This window comes from Theobroma cacao, chromosome 1 (assembly GCF_053813885.1).
Source record: "Theobroma cacao isolate CCN51 chromosome 1, ASM5381388v1, whole genome shotgun sequence".
NCBI lineage: Eukaryota > Viridiplantae > Streptophyta > Magnoliopsida > Malvales > Malvaceae > Theobroma > Theobroma cacao.
In genome coordinates, this window is record NC_142639.1 from 34,819,724 (window position 1) to 34,835,186 (window position 15,463).

At 36.6% G+C, this 15,463-nt stretch overlaps 3 protein-coding genes across 3 annotated transcripts; all 3 read left to right on the forward strand.

Annotated features, from left to right (window-relative positions):
- Positions 1-1,626: 1,626 nt before the first annotated feature.
- On the forward strand, positions 1,627-2,688 carry LOC18613312 (non-specific lipid transfer protein GPI-anchored 26-like). Its single transcript, XM_007050489.3, has 3 exons — positions 1,627-2,071; positions 2,190-2,237; positions 2,355-2,688. Exons 1-3 carry the CDS (start codon positions 1,738-1,740, stop codon positions 2,483-2,485), a joined length of 513 nt encoding a protein of 170 aa, XP_007050551.1. The 5' UTR covers positions 1,627-1,737; the 3' UTR covers positions 2,486-2,688.
- A 1,467-nt stretch (positions 2,689-4,155) lies between these two features.
- Positions 4,156-10,857, forward strand: LOC18613313 (Galactose oxidase/kelch repeat superfamily protein). The gene is made up of 2 exons (XM_018127970.2): positions 4,156-4,398; positions 9,631-10,857. Exon 2 carries the CDS (start codon positions 9,713-9,715, stop codon positions 10,748-10,750), a length of 1,038 nt encoding a protein of 345 aa, XP_017983459.2. The 5' UTR covers positions 4,156-4,398; positions 9,631-9,712; the 3' UTR covers positions 10,751-10,857.
- Positions 10,858-11,181: 324 nt separating this feature from the next.
- Positions 11,182-14,409, forward strand: TRM82 (Transducin/WD40 repeat-like superfamily protein). The gene is made up of 10 exons (XM_018127967.2): positions 11,182-11,448; positions 11,573-11,737; positions 11,853-12,033; positions 12,197-12,253; positions 12,340-12,410; positions 12,722-12,800; positions 12,911-12,970; positions 13,334-13,434; positions 13,533-13,593; positions 13,906-14,409. Exons 1-10 carry the CDS (start codon positions 11,261-11,263, stop codon positions 14,290-14,292), a joined length of 1,350 nt encoding a protein of 449 aa, XP_017983456.2. The 5' UTR covers positions 11,182-11,260; the 3' UTR covers positions 14,293-14,409.
- Positions 14,410-15,463: the final 1,054 nt, after the last annotated feature.

The following is a 15,463-nucleotide window of genomic DNA, read 5'->3' on the forward strand; positions in this document are numbered from 1 at the left end:
ACAGAAGTAACCTCAAATATGGTAACGACCATTGAAAATAGACAAATTTAAGAACATCGATCTCACACAATGTTGGTTGATCACATTCAGATTTCCATCCACGTGTCGGTTGACAGGCAAAATTTGAAGACACCCAAGTCAAAGCAAACTACTACTCTCCATGCATTTATGCACAAAGGCAATATCAGGCATCAGCAATATACCATTCCTGCGATCTTTGTATCAATTTATGTGAATGTGACAGAGGTAATTCTAGTTGCGAGCACTGACGCAAACTATTTGTCCAGCTGGGCTTCTTAATTAATTATGTAGAATACCTCAATAGCACTTGGACCGCCTAAAGTTTGGGGCCTGGGACTTGGGCCACTCCAAGTTAATTTCAATCATTACTGTGTTGAATTGATTTTTAATTATGAACAAATCCCTCAACATCCCCTAAACCCCATAAAAGGTTACAGGAATTATGGCTTAAAGGGATAAGTTTCGGCGGGTAGGCCAATTTTTTGACAAATTTTTCTGCGAACATGTAGCAGTAAATATAATAGGGTAATACCCCATTTGTACCAAAAATATATCTAATTAAACACTTAATATACACTGTTGATGTATTAACTATTAATCCATATAGTAATAAGGTAATGATCTTTTAATTTGGTGATAGTAAATGTTTTTAAGAGAAATAAAGATCAGGATGAAATAACTCACGAGTAGTAACTAATGAAAATACAGCAAAAACAAAAAAGGAACTTTGAAGAACTTTAAGAAACAGTAGTAATTTAGTGTAGTCTTATGAACATGAGCAGGTAATTAGTTTGAAACGGATCCGGGTAGTATTCAAGTTTCGAATGCAAATCTTCTGCCTCGAATTGGTGCCTCATTTCCTGCCCCCTTTATAAAATTATGCCATCTGTCCAATAAATGAAAGTTTATTAACAGCACGTTAACTCCTGTGCTTTTTTCTTTTCTTGATATTTTCAGTCATTACTCACCAATCTTGGAACCGTCAACCATCTCAGGGATTTTTGGATTATTCTTAGCTTTACTCTTCTTCATGAACAAGTCGTCATCAGTTAAAAACTCAAATGGTATTTATCTTTTTTGTCATTCCCTGTTTTAGCAAATCCAAAATAGATCTAACCCTAATAAACACCACCCAACCGACCTTTTCTTTTTCTTTATTCTTTAAAGGAGCCCTCTTGGATTTTGCTTCGCTGAATTTATATTGTCTTGGAAAAGAAATGTCTATGTTGCCTTTATCAGGTTGATTGGTGGATTCTGGAATTTCTTGCTTCCACGTGTTCATTATACAGCTTTCAAGGAAAATACTCTCGCCATAGCCTTGCATATAATAAAGTAGTAGGTATAAATCCTTTTAGCCCGCTTTAACAGAAAAGAAAATTTGATATCTGATGCATTGCATATTCTTTAAAGGAGTGCAACCCACCATCTGAATAAAATAGAGAGAGACACTTTAAGGCTGACTTTATTATAAACTCATTTTATAAAGTTCCAAAGTTGGAGTTGTTTACCAAAGAATCTGCTATGAAGTAGGAAAAGTTGGTGAACAATACAAAGCACAGCTGCCTCCCTTTGGTCACATTTCCCCTTTATAAACCATACCCCCTGTCTTCTCCCTACAAGCCACATACAATAGTCCGTTGACCCAGACTTCCCTCACTTTTAACATTTCAAGACTTAAAAACTCCAAGTTGTCCCAAGCAAATCCTACAACAAGCAATGGCAGCTAGAAGCATGAAGGGAGCAATGCTTGCGGCGGTGGTTATAGTTGCAGCGACTTTATGGACAGGAGCTGTGGCACAATCAAGTTCAAGTTGCACCAATGTGCTTGTTAGCATGTCTCCATGCCTGGATTATATACAAGGAAACTCATCCAAGCCATCTTCTTCATGCTGCTCCCAGCTTGCTAATGTTGTGAGGTCACAGCCTCAGTGCCTCTGCGAGGTCCTTAACGGTGGTGCCTCATCACTTGGAGTCAGTGTTAATCAGACTCAGGCCATGGCTCTCCCAACAGCTTGCAATGTTAAGACTCCCCCTGCTAGCCAGTGCAATGGTAAGAAAATTAAGTTTCCTTAGAACTCTCTTTTTAGCAAGGAAAGAAAATTCTCTGAACATTTCTGCTCTGGTTCAATTTCTACGTTCTGATTGATTGATATTTTGTTAATCTAAAGCTTCTTCTCCCGCCGACTCCCCATCAGGAACATCAGATTCTCCTTCAGGTATAAGAAGTAACGAGTGCTTTTAACTTGCTAACATGTAAATTTTGGAATCCCAATAGCGTTAGCTACAATTCTATAAATTAGACTTATATGCACATGTTTGTTCTGTTGGTACAGGTGGTGCGTCTAAGACTGTTCCAACAACAGACGATGGCATATCAACTGGGAACTCCACTAAGCTCTCATTTTCAAAGCTCTTCGTCTTGCTCTTCATCGCTTTCCAGGCTTCAAGCTTTATCACCGTCTAAGCTTCCGTCACATTATGCCCCTGATGGACCCTCTGTTACCACCATTTTAGTAGATACATAAGGAGTGCAGTTTTTTCTTTGTTGATTTAAAGATGTGTTATTAAATTATTCGGAGGAATAATTTCTTGGGGATTGTATTGGGTTATTTGGTTTTCTTCAGATTTCTAAAATTCTAATAAAAATATATTTTGCATTTTCATAAATATAGCACGCTTAGTCATAAGATCTTGAGAGTAAATTATCACTGGTGTACTAAGCAGAGGCATAACTTTCAGATTGAAATCATAATGTCACGCTTAGAAAGCAAAACTTAGGACTTAAGACACGTTGATGGTAACCTAGACGCTTTAAGAAATGTCGCTTGTCATATTCAAAAGGAAGTTAGTACGAATTTGACAGCAAAATTTATGAGGAGTTTCCGGTCAAAGCCGGCTCCTGGCCAAAGACTCTGGGTTTGGTCCAGGACTGGGCCCGAGCAAAGACCAACCCAATACACAAGGGGTTAGCGAAAATTAACTCTAGAAAGTCGTGTTTATCAATCAATTAGGTCAAGTCATCAATCAACGTCAATATTCAAACACCATCAATAAAGATATTGATCCATTGTGATGCGATGTGAGCGAGCCAAGAAATTAAACCCCATGCACCTGCACCTAACTTAATTATAGGACGAACTCATTCATGTACAATGAGAGAAAGAGTTCACCCACATTTGCATCGCTGCCACATATTTGTCAGTGTGCATCAGTAAATGTCAAATTAAAGTCACAAATTTAATGATTTTCTTTCTTTTTGGGTGTAAATTAGCTTCAAGATATGCACCTATATTACTGGTAGTCTAGTATTAATATATAGACCATAGGCTTATCTAATCCTCCTTAGGCCTTTCCTTGATTGTTTTCCGATAAATTCAAACCCGATTACTTGTAATTAAATTTTGCTAAATTAACTGGATTACCGAACTCACCTAATTTAAATACTTGGGAACTCTTTTTTTTTTTTCAAGATATATTCTTTTGAGATTTAATGCATTTACACCTATTGTATGTGTATATATATATATTTTGCTTACCAAGAGTATTATGGTTGAAGTATGACTCTCTACCCAACCTACCCAATTTTTGAAAGTTAATATTATCATGGCCTAGTTATTTTTATCATAATACATTAATTTTTTTTTATGAAAAATTGGGTGCAAATGTATCCTAAAATTTTATCTTATGTTGAAGTTAGAGTTGGGTAGCCCTTTACTTGTACCAAATGGCTACAAGATAGTAGATAGTTTCTTTTCCATAGTTTGATTTTTAGATGCTTAGAAAAGAAAACAATAAAATAAATAACCAGTAGGAAAATGTGAAAAAACAAAGGGTCATTTTCAACACGTGCCGTGTACGTGTCAACAAAAAATGAAATTAGAGAGTAAAGAAAACGCCATCCGAAGTGGAATATCCACACGCTTTATTCTGTTTGTTGTAGAGAGGTGTCCTAAAATTAGAACCAAAAAAGTTTTTTTTTTATTTAAGGAAACCTAAAAAATAGTTTTCGTAAAATTAAAAAAAACATCTTTATTCTTTATATATATATATATATTTTAACCAAAAGTCTTTGTTACTACTTCCAAAAAAACAAAAGTCTTTATTAAGTTCAATCAAATAATCAATCTACAAAATCCTAATAAGATTAGTGAAAAAGAAAAAAAAAAGGAAAAAGGAAAAAAATTGTTTTTGTAACTCAGCGTTTCCTTAGCTGTGAAAAGTCTCTCTCTCTCTCTCTCCGCCGCATATCTTCTCTTCTCAGGCAATTACACGCTGCCGTTTCGCTTTCTCTCTTCCCTCTCCCTCCCCTTACCACCCCCCCTCTCTCTCAACAACGAAGCTCAAATTTTTTCTTCTTTGCGGGGTCTTGGCTTTCAGGTAAGGCATCTTCGCTTTGTTCATTTAAGACGCTTTAGAATTTGAGCCATTTTTCCTCACTGGCCTATTTTTTAACCGATATTTGTTGGCAGTTCCTTAGAATTTGAATTTAATTTTCAAATTATGGAATACCCTTTCTTCCTTATGCTGAATTATAAGTGGGGTTTATCTGAAAGTGCAGGGACGTTGGTTGCAGTCCTTTTTAATAGCAAGTTTCTTTTTGTTCATACGGCTGAAATTTTAGGGTTTTGTTCGCAATTTGATGTTTTGATTTTTTTTCTGGGTTAGGATTAAAAGGTTGATAAAGTGAAATAGAAGTCTGTTTGTCTGTGATGGTGAAATTCGGTTGATTCGGGGCAATGAAATGTATTCTGATGCCACTTTTGTTTGTAAATGTGCTAGATTCTTGTGCTTGTCGTTTGTGGAAATGTGTCCATTTTACTGTGAAGTCAGGGTTTTGGCGTGGATCATATTTTGATGTCGGAATTGTTGCCTTTCTTCTTTTAAATTGCTTATGCTTATATAAATATTGATACTTGAACAATGTAAAGATATTATCCTAGATCTTTAAAGTTTCCGAATTCATATGCATATATTAGTGGTAGCTTGTGGTTGAAGCTTATTGCAATATAATTTCTGATCTGGGTTTCTATTTGAGCCAAATTTCATGAAATATATATATTATTTCTTGTTTGTCGAATTCAGTGCAGTATCATTTGTTAGATAAGTCTGCCTGAGGAGAAGAAAATAGATTGTTTGTCAGTCATTACAGTCTAGTCTCTCAGCTATGGTAACTTATCTGCTATGTTTTTGCAGATAAGTATAAACTGATGCATTACACAGGTAGGAACTGGAATTCAGTTTCAATATTAATTTATTTCTTGGAGGATCTTCCAGAGTTTTCTCAAAGTATTAGCTTTCACAAGTGCTCTGAAAATGAGCTGAAGGACAAAACTTTATAATGACTTGCAATGTTAGTGCTTTAAAAGGTTGGGCCTTTGAGTTAAGTTTTCATTTAGGAGCAATTCTTTGGTAAGAGTTTTTTACTGTAAAAATTTGGATAATGCCGGAAGTCTGAAATCCATGGACTAAAATTCGTAGCTGGGCTCTATACTTGACATTTATACATTTGCAAATTGTAAATCCAAGTATCCAGTGGTGAATATCTGAAGGTGTTATCCACATTCTTCCTACTTGCTTAGAAGTTTGGATGCAAAAGATGTGTTAAATCAAATTATATGTCTGAGATTACTCATTGTCATTATTTGAACTCTTCCAAAAGGTTGTTTTCTTCCATCCACCCCACTTCTTTTGTTTGTCTTCTCCTTTACGAGTATTTTGGATTCTCTTTCCTTTCCATCTCTCCACCCTTTGTTAAGAAAATATCTTCTCTCTAGAGGAGAAAGTTAATATAGAAACCAAGAAAAAACTTCTGGGCTTTGTTTCGGTAATTGTGGAAGGTGCATTAGTTAAGGGATTAGTATTTTTTAAGATAGTAGGCTGGAAGCCTCACATTTGTATTAATTAATAGATGGTAGATATACATGAGACTCCTTTTGTTGTTTCTACTTGAACTATTTTTTTTTTCTGAAACAGAATGTGGTGGGCCATTCTTTTGAAAAAAATGCTGCTTTTTTTCCAATAAAGCAACTTCTATGATGGTATCTTACAGCTGTTGCTGCAGTTGTATGTTTTGTTTGATGGAAAGACTATGATAATTAGAATGTCATGTTTTCCTACCTCTTTGTTTCTTATTTGGAAATATTTCATGCATACCGCAGTCCTAATGATGCAGGCGCATTAAGAATTTTATTTTATTTAGTATTTTCGTTAGCTTAGGATTTTATTTTCTTTATTTTGTTTAGTTTGAGATTTTTTTTCCTATCTTTATTAGAATTTTAGTTTTTTAAGTCTTTATTTAAGATTAGAATTACTATTTGATTAGGATTTATCTTAACTATTATAAATAGGTATATTAGGTAGAAGATTATTATTATCATATTTTGTTATTTTGAATATCTATTCAAGAGGTTTTTTTTGAAAACCCGATTATCTTTCTATTGTTCTAACACAATCAACCTTATTCTAACCCTAATTGTTGAGTTTTAATTGCCCTAAACCTTTCGGCTACATTAAGTGGTATCAGAGCAAACGATCTTACTATCTTGTAAGGATTTGCGCTAGGAGACTATGGTTGGTTGAGGCAGAGGTCGACGTAGAGGCAATCAGCCCCAACAAGCTGAGTTGGCAGAGATGCGGAGAACGATTGATGACTTGACCCGGGCTGTGCAAGCCTTACAACGTTAGGAATCAGTGAAAGCCCGAATGGAGAATCCGGAAGGTGACCACAACCCCCTTGAAATTCACGATCTCGAGGATGATGATGAATTTGAGAATGAGAACCCCTTTCATGAAGATGGACTCGCCAATCAAGCGGCAAGAATTGGATTGGAGGGTCGGTTATTACATGCTCTTGATTTAAACGGTGGAGGAATCAGGATCGAAGTAATTGATTTTCATGAAAAATTTCATGCGGAGGAATATTTGGATTGGGAAGCTAGTTTGAAAAATTACTTTGAATAAAAACCTATGACGGAAAATCGAAAAGTATTATTTGTGAAGTTGAAATTGAAGGGTACTGCACTTCAATGGTGGAAGAGAGTTGAAGAGAAACGTGCACGACAAGGTAAGCTTAAAATCAGCACTTGGGAACACATAAAAAGCAAATTACGAAAGTAATTTTTACTTGCTGATTATACTATGAAATTATATGAAAAGTTTCATTGTTTTAGGTAAAATAACATAACCGTTGAGGAGTATACATCGGAGTTCAATAACCTATCAATTCGGGTTGGGTTAGCTGAGAGTAACGAACAAATTACTTCTCGTTATCTTGCTGGTTTAAATCATTCTATTAGAGACGAGATGGGAGTAGTTCGTTTGTACAACATTGAAGATGCTCGTCAATATGCCTTATCAGCAGAAAGAAAGGTTTCACGCTACGGTGCTAGAAAGGCTTTATATGGCACCGATTGGCAAAATGATTTTGGAGCAAGACAAGGTTACCAAACATCCCAACAAAATTATCAAGAGGCTACCACAACTAATAAAACTAATGGGGTTGCAACCAATGTTGAAAAGAACGATAAAGGCAAGAGTATAATGCCTTATGGTCGACAAAACAGTTCTGGTTCTTCTACAAATAAACGATGCAGTAATTCTCATATTCGATGTTTTACTTGTGGGGAGAAGGGACACACTTCTTTTGCTTGCCCACAAAGAAGGGTAAACTTAGTAGAATTTAAGGAGGAATTAGAACCCATTTATGATAAATATGACGAGGAAATAGAGGAAATTGATGTGTATCCTGTACAAGGTGAGTCCTTGGTGGTACAAAGAGTGATGACTACAACAATCAATGAGGAAGAAGAAGATTAGAGGAGGCGAAGTATTTTTTGCACACATGTTGTTTGTGAAGGTAAAGTGTGTGATATCGTTATTGATGGAGAAAGCGTGCAAAATACTATTTCAAAAGAGGCAGTAGACAAATTGAAGCTTCTTACAAGCAAACATCCTCATCCTTACAAGATTAGATGGATAAAGAAGGGACACGAAGTACCGATAAATACTCAATGTTTGCTGAAATTCACTATGGGAGACAACTTGGATGATGAGGCCTTATGTGATGTTGTGCCAATGGATGTTGGTCATATTTTTATTGGTAGACCGTGGTTGTATGATCACGATATGGACCACAAGACGAAGCCAAATACCTATTCCTTCTACAAAGATAACAAGATGTATACTTTATATTCACTTAAAGAAGAGATTAAGAAATCAGCAATTTCAAGTTGTACAAACAACAAGATCAGCAAAATCACTGGGTATTTATCTGTTAAAAATTTTGGAGCTGAATGTGGTAATGAAAAGAAATTGAAACAAGTAAATCCTGCCACCTATGAGGAGTGTATTAAGGCCAACTCGTCGGAGCCGAGTTTTTCTAACCTGAGGGGACTGATGCAGGCGCATTAAGAATTTTATTTTATTTAATATTTTCGTTAGCTTAGGATTTTATTTTCTTTATTTTGTTTAGTTTGAGATTCTTTTTCTTATCTTTATTAGAATTTTAGTACTTTAAGTATTTATTTAAGATTAGAATTACTATTTGATTAGGATTTACCTTAACTATTATAAATAGGTATCTTAAGTAGAAGATTATTATTATCATCTTTTGTTTTTTGAATATCTATTCAAGAGGTTTTTTTTGAAAATTCAATTATCTTTCTATTGTTCCAACATAATCAACTCTATTCTAACTCTAATTGTTGGGTTCTAATTGCCCTAAACCTTTCGGCTACATCACTCAAGCATGGAAATGAAGTCTTAGGGAGTTAAATTACATGCTATTTTATCATATTAACAAGTATGTTAAATGCAGGTAATTTCCATTAAGGCACATTTGTCTTTTTGGGTTAATCAGTTGGTTTTTCCTTCATTTCTTAAACCACCAAGCCTTTTATGCTTCTTCAGGCACTTAAAAACTGTTGATGAGATGATTTCTTACACTTGGAACTCTTGGTATGAAAAGTTCACTGATGAAATACCCCTAGATATGTTGTTGCGATGTCTGCTTGATCATTAGCTTTCATTGCCATAAAACAAAATATGCAATGGAGCTAGTTATTTTATTTCAACATAAGGACTGTAGTTCAATTTTTTTGCTCATGAGCTATGTTGCATAGACAAATAAAAAATGGATTACATTTTGTTGTTTGCTTTGGTATTCAAAAAGGAATTTTATTGTGAAAGCATGACTTCACACTTAAATAAACATAACTGTATGAAGTCTCTATTTTTACTCCCAAGTTGACTTTGCCCACATTGAAAGTGAAACTTTTTCTTTCATAGGGATTTCAATATCCTTTGGGTGTCTTTTGGAGAATTTTGCTTGTTAAAGGAAAGATTTAAATTTTGATGTTATAGTTGCTCTTTCTTTTTGTTTCACCTTCACACCATGGCATGATTGCTATCTTTTTTGCCGATGTTGGTGACACTGAGATGGTGCCTAACACTGCTATTTTCAATGATTTCAATAATTCTAATTGTGTTGCTAATGCTGTTGAAAACCAATGCAGTAATTCTTTTCATTGAGATCCAACTGGACTTTAATTAACAACTTATTTCTGAAATTCATTTGGTTCTAAAATACGAGTTCCAAATTTGCTCTTTCAGATTGCATATTCCATTGCTGTGATTGACATAGCAAAAATTTGTTAGTGAAGAATCGCTGGAATCAGATGAAACCTTGGTTAGTATGTCTGGATTAATTGAAGGTCTTCCAGATGCTGTTGCCCTTAGGTGCATAGCACGGGTTCCCTTCTACCTTTATCCTAAGTTGGAGCTTGTTTCTCGTTCCTGGAGAGCTGCCATTCATAGCCCTGAGCTGTTTAAGGCTCGACAGGAGGTTGGCTCAGCAGAGGAACTTCTGTGTGTGTGCGCCTTTGATCCAGAGAATTTATGGCAGATGTATGATCCTCTCCGCGACCTTTGGATTTCTCTTCCTGTCCTTCCCTCAAAGATCAGGCACCTTGCCCACTTTGGTGTGGTCTCAACTGGTGGAAAGCTGTTTGTGCTTGGTGGTGGGAGTGATGCTGTGGACCCATCAACTGGTGATCAAGATGGGAGTTTTGCAACTGATGAAGTTTGGTCATATGATCCTATAATGCGTCGGTGGGCTCAACGTGCATCTATGATCTTACCTCGTGCCATGTTTGCATGCTGCGTTTTGAAGGGAAAGGTCATCGTTGCTGGTGGCTTCACCAGCTGCAGAAAATCTATATCTCAAGCAGAAATGTATGATCCTGAGAAGGATGTGTGGATTCCAATACCTGATCTCCACCGCACTCATAATTCAGCATGCTCAGGATTAGTTATTGGAGGAAAGGTGCATGTCTTGCACAAGGGATTATCTACAGTGCAAGTCTTGGACCATATGGGGTCTGGGTGGACAGTGGAGGATTATGGTTGGCTCCAGGGTCCAATGGCAGTTGTTCAGGGAGCCCTCTACGTGATGAGCCATGGACTTATTTTCAAGCAGGAAAAGGAAGTGAGAAAGGTGGTGATTTCTGCCTCGGAGTTTCGTAGGAGAATCGGGTTTGCGATGACGGGACTAGGAGATGAAATTTACGTGATAGGAGGGGTGATTGGCCCTGACCGATTTAATTGGGATATCAAACCAATGTCTGATGTGGACAGCTGGACAGTTGGCGGTGATAGACCGACATGGCGTCAAGCAGCTCCAATGACAAAATGCCGAGGAACAATTTTTGGCTGTACTCAGCTAAGAATTTAAGTGTCTCACTGTTTTTTAGAGCAGTTGGTTTTGTTGTGAAAAGTGTACTCTTGTCGAGGCATTGAATTCCTCCTATTGGAGACGAGAAATGATCGTTTTATTGGCTACCTTATGTTCGTTTTGTAAGCCATAAATATTCTTTCGCCTTGCTTTTTGCCCTTTTCATTTTACGACTCCATGCTCAAGCTCATGCATCAAATATTGCTACATCAATAATTACTCTACTTTTCAATCAGTGACAATTAATTTTCCTCTCTTAGGATTTCACTGGACAACCATTTGCTTATTCAACATCATGTTCATGTGTATGATCAAAACTCTTCAATAAAAACCATACTATTGTAGTCGTGAATTTTATTTTTTATTTAATAAATTCCATTTAAAAAGATACAACTACGAAGATGGGCTTATAACTTAAGAGCCCGATGACTTGAAAGCCCACCGGTAAGCTTAAACACCACTAAAACCCTAGAGACCTCCGCCCTTTAGTTTCGACGGCGAGGCGCAAGCATGGAAGATCCTCCAATTGAAGAGTGTGAACACGACGACATCAACAAAACGGAGCAAGATACTCAAATGGAAGAAAGTAAACAAAACAATAAAGACGTGGAAGTTGCTCCCGCCCTTATTGCCGTCCACCCGACCCAGAACTCCGTTGCAGTCTCCGTCGGGTCGGACCTTCGTGTCTTCAATGTGCCGTAAGCACTCTCTTCCCCTCTTCTTCTCCCCCTGCTCTCATACTTCAAATCAATTTTTGTTCACTCAAATTTTGTAAAGAAATGAGCTTTTTTCTTTTTTTTTTTTTAATTTGGTCGTTCGCAGAGAAGATTGCGCTGTTACTTTGGTGGATGAATCTGGCGGTGCTTCTCATAATGATTCAATAAGAGCTATTAAATATGGAGCAAACGGAAAGCTCTTTGTATCTGCTGGAGATGACAAGCTTGTCAAGGTTTGGTCTACCGAGTCTTGGCGCTGTATTTCTACTGTGTAAGTTCTTAAACAACCCAACTGGCTTTTTTTCTTCTTCTTGTTCTAATTCCTGTTATGTTTGTGGAAAGTTTACTTTGTTTTAGTGATGAATTATGAATACACTAAATGGCAGGTATTCTGAAAAGAGAGTGAGTGCTCTTGCCGTAAGCAATGATGGTCTTCATGTTTGTTTTGCTGACAAATTTGGAGTGGTTTGGGTGGTGGATCTTCCAGGGGTTGATGGAAGTGAAGCTCCTCTTAACAGGAAGGCAGTTCCATTGCTTGGTCATTATTGTAGCATCATTACTAGCTTGGTAATTGAGTGGCTATTCTGAATCCTATTCAACGTGCAATGTTATTTGTGAATTCATTGTTTTCCACTTTCAAGGATTATTACCACTTCTATTGGTACATACTTGTTGTTGCCAACATGGTTCGCCCGATAGATACCAAATACTTACGGTGTCCTATTTACAGGAGTTTTCACCAGATGGACGGTTTATTGTTAGCGCCGACAGAGATTTTAAAATTCGTGTAAACCATCATTGTCCACCCTTTGTATAACCATGATAGTATATTGCTTGATATAGCACTATTTTACATGATTTTTCTATTGACAGGTTACAGTGTTTCCCAAGAAGCCATTAGATGGAGCTCATGAGATTCAAAGCTTTTGTCTTGGTCATAAGGAGTGAGTGAGTTTTTATGATCACATGTTTCTCTTGCATTGGTGTGATTTGTACATAATGGAAGGGTACTGTATGCGGTTTTTTGGTTTAAGACAATCTCTTTTGAACAAAATTTTAGTGCTGAATCACAGGGCGTTGGCATGCCCATACTTGCTTGATCCCTAGTCAAGTACTCAAGTAGGTTGATTATCTAACTGTGCAAAATACTCTTTAGCAACCAGATTTGATATGTATCCATTATTTTCTCTGAGAAATATAGAATTCTATTTGTATAATTAAAGATAGTTGTTCATTTAAATTAATCTGTTTACAGGTTTGTTTCTTGCCTTGCCTTCATTTGCACTCCAGATTATTTGCAGGGTATTCTTGTGTCTGGAAGTGGTGATTCAACTGTGAGTATTAAGAATTTTGTTTAATTAATCTGCAAAGTTGTTTTCATCTTGTGCTTTAACTTTTTAAGTTGCAAAATTTGGTGAAAAATGGACTAGTGTTGCTTCTTCAGGTTCGCATGTGGGATGTTATATCTGGATCCCTTCTTGATACTTGTGAAGTTGGTGCAAAGGTATCTCTCGTTATGAAATTTACTGGAGATTCCTGATGATGTTTTGCTAATCTTGGAAAAAATATCATTCAACTCTGTTGTTCATAGATCCCCTTGGTCTCTCTTTCTTTCTCTTCTGCTCCTCTAAAAGAAAAGTTCCTTTCTTTAATTGTATTAAATGACTGCTTTTCCATTTTCCATTTTCCATTTTCCATAAAGACACAATGGGGAAAATGATCGTGGAATCAGAGTTTTGGGTACATTGATTAGAAGGAAAGGCAATTGGTATTTTGGAAGCTCGGGTGCCACCACAATTGGTTTTATTTGGATTTTGTTGTTATCCATTGTATCTCACTTGGTTTTACTTGTACTTGCTTATTGAAGGCAGAACAATTAAAGTTTGACACAAGTGAAGCTAACTGTTCAACTGTTACTGATATATGCACAATCCCAGATTGTACCCTTATTGCAGTGGCCATTCAAAGGTGAGATTTTGAGTATTCTGTATTAGTGATTTTCTTCGCCTTCAATGATTCTTGTGTTTGTTTAATTATAATAACATGCATAGTGTTCTATGTTCTAGTTTGCAAGGAATAATGTTGTTGAGCTGCAACCTTCCATCTGAGACTCTTTCTGTTGTCAAGGTAAATTCTATAACTTAAACAACAACAAAGCGACTTTCCAATTGTCTAAAGGATGGTTTTACTTGCGTACCTTAGAGATCTGTTTCATTACCTGTGCTTGACATTATATAGTAATCTGCAATTTTCTTATCCACAGCAGCCTTTTACCCAAATCAAATGTGGCGCAGAATTTGTCTTGTTTTGATAGGATATTCCTTGAGTTAACCAAACTTTCTGGTTTATCCAGAAGAGGCTAAACGCCTAAATGCAGAAGTATGATTACTGAAATGCACAAGTAACTAATATTTCGTGTATATCTGTTGATTTTGACAGGTGGTTTCAATTGTGGGGGAGAATTTCATTCCTACAAGCCTAGGCAGCAGCATTTCTGGAGGATTATTGTGGATGGTAACAGGTGCCTCTAAGTTGAGTGGTTCTGATCACTCGTCTTTGTCACGAGTAAAAGTGATATCTGGTTTTAGAAAAAGCAGTCCCGATTCATTGGAGCAGGAGCCAGTTGTTCTGGGGGATTGTGAAATACCTGGTGGAGCAAAACTGCTGGAGAAGTTGCAGGGAAGTATTTCAATTGATGAAAAGGTGTTCTTGGCAGCTGCCGAAGCCGTGAAAACAGCAATGTGCAATTTGTTAATTAAGAAGCAATATTCTGTCGAGAAACGAGAGTGTAGAAAGAGAACCAGAAATGATAAGAAAATGAGGTAAACCCACTTTTGCGGCTTTTGCCTTGTAATTGAGTTTTGTGAGCGTATGACGTTGAACTGCTTGTAACATTAGTTTTATTCATCACCATAAGAAAGTATGTCTAGTGGTTTTCTGAGATATCAGCGAAGCTGGTGTGCATGATTAATGATGGAGTGTAATAATGGATGCTTTTGAAGACTATTTGACCACATATTTAAAATAAGAGATGTTAAATTAATCATCTTTTAGAGGTAAACTGTCCATTACCACAAACAAAAAGCTGTATCTTGTCAATCCGAAAGAGTTCAGTTGGGTGTGGGTTTGGACCGATGAGCCAAGGCTTGCAATTGGGTCAAGCTTAGGCAAGAGACAGAGATACGTAGAAATTTGAATACGTCTTTGAGCTATTGCTTTTTAGCCCACTGTTTAGGTATTGACCTGGAAAGAGCAAGCTCTTGCATACAGCAAACAAAACAGCGGCGTCAGTAGCACAAAAAACTGATAAGACAACAAGTTTGGGCAATAGGAAAGTCATCAATTGATCATATGGTTTTTGTCATAGATGGGGAGAGTAGGTACTTGCCAGGAAATAATTAGTTTAGGGGGCCTAGGGATGAGGGTCTGTCCAGCTTAGCTTTATGCTGGTGGGTTTATTATTGATTAGACAATATGGTGGCTTATTTGCCTCAATGAAACAGACAAAACCGTGTGGGAATTGCCTACTGAAGATCTTGATGATTTCTTCAATTTGACACTCAAGGAAAAATTTTAATACTAAGAATTAAACTTTTGGAGAGAGAGAGTAGATTTTTTTTCCTTCTCTGTTTCTATTTGAAAAGAAAAAGGAAAAAAATGAGGTAAATTTGAGCTGACAGGAGTTGGTTCAAAAGTTTCAAAATTTTAATTACTGTAGGAATTAGCTTCAGAAATAGCTTTGCCATAACTATTTATTATTAGGGTAGATACTAGCTGGGATAAACGTCATTATCACGTTCACCATTTCATTTTGGGTCCATTTTAGATCATGCTAAAGTCTAGTTACATGTCTTTGAACCCCATATAACATCAATCGATACGACGTTTTGCTGGTATAACTGTTCTTGTTTTCCTTCATTTGTCAAAAAGACAATTTGTCGCAATGCAACATTATACCACAAGTTCACAACCAACTCTGGGGTCTGGGCCCTAAGGC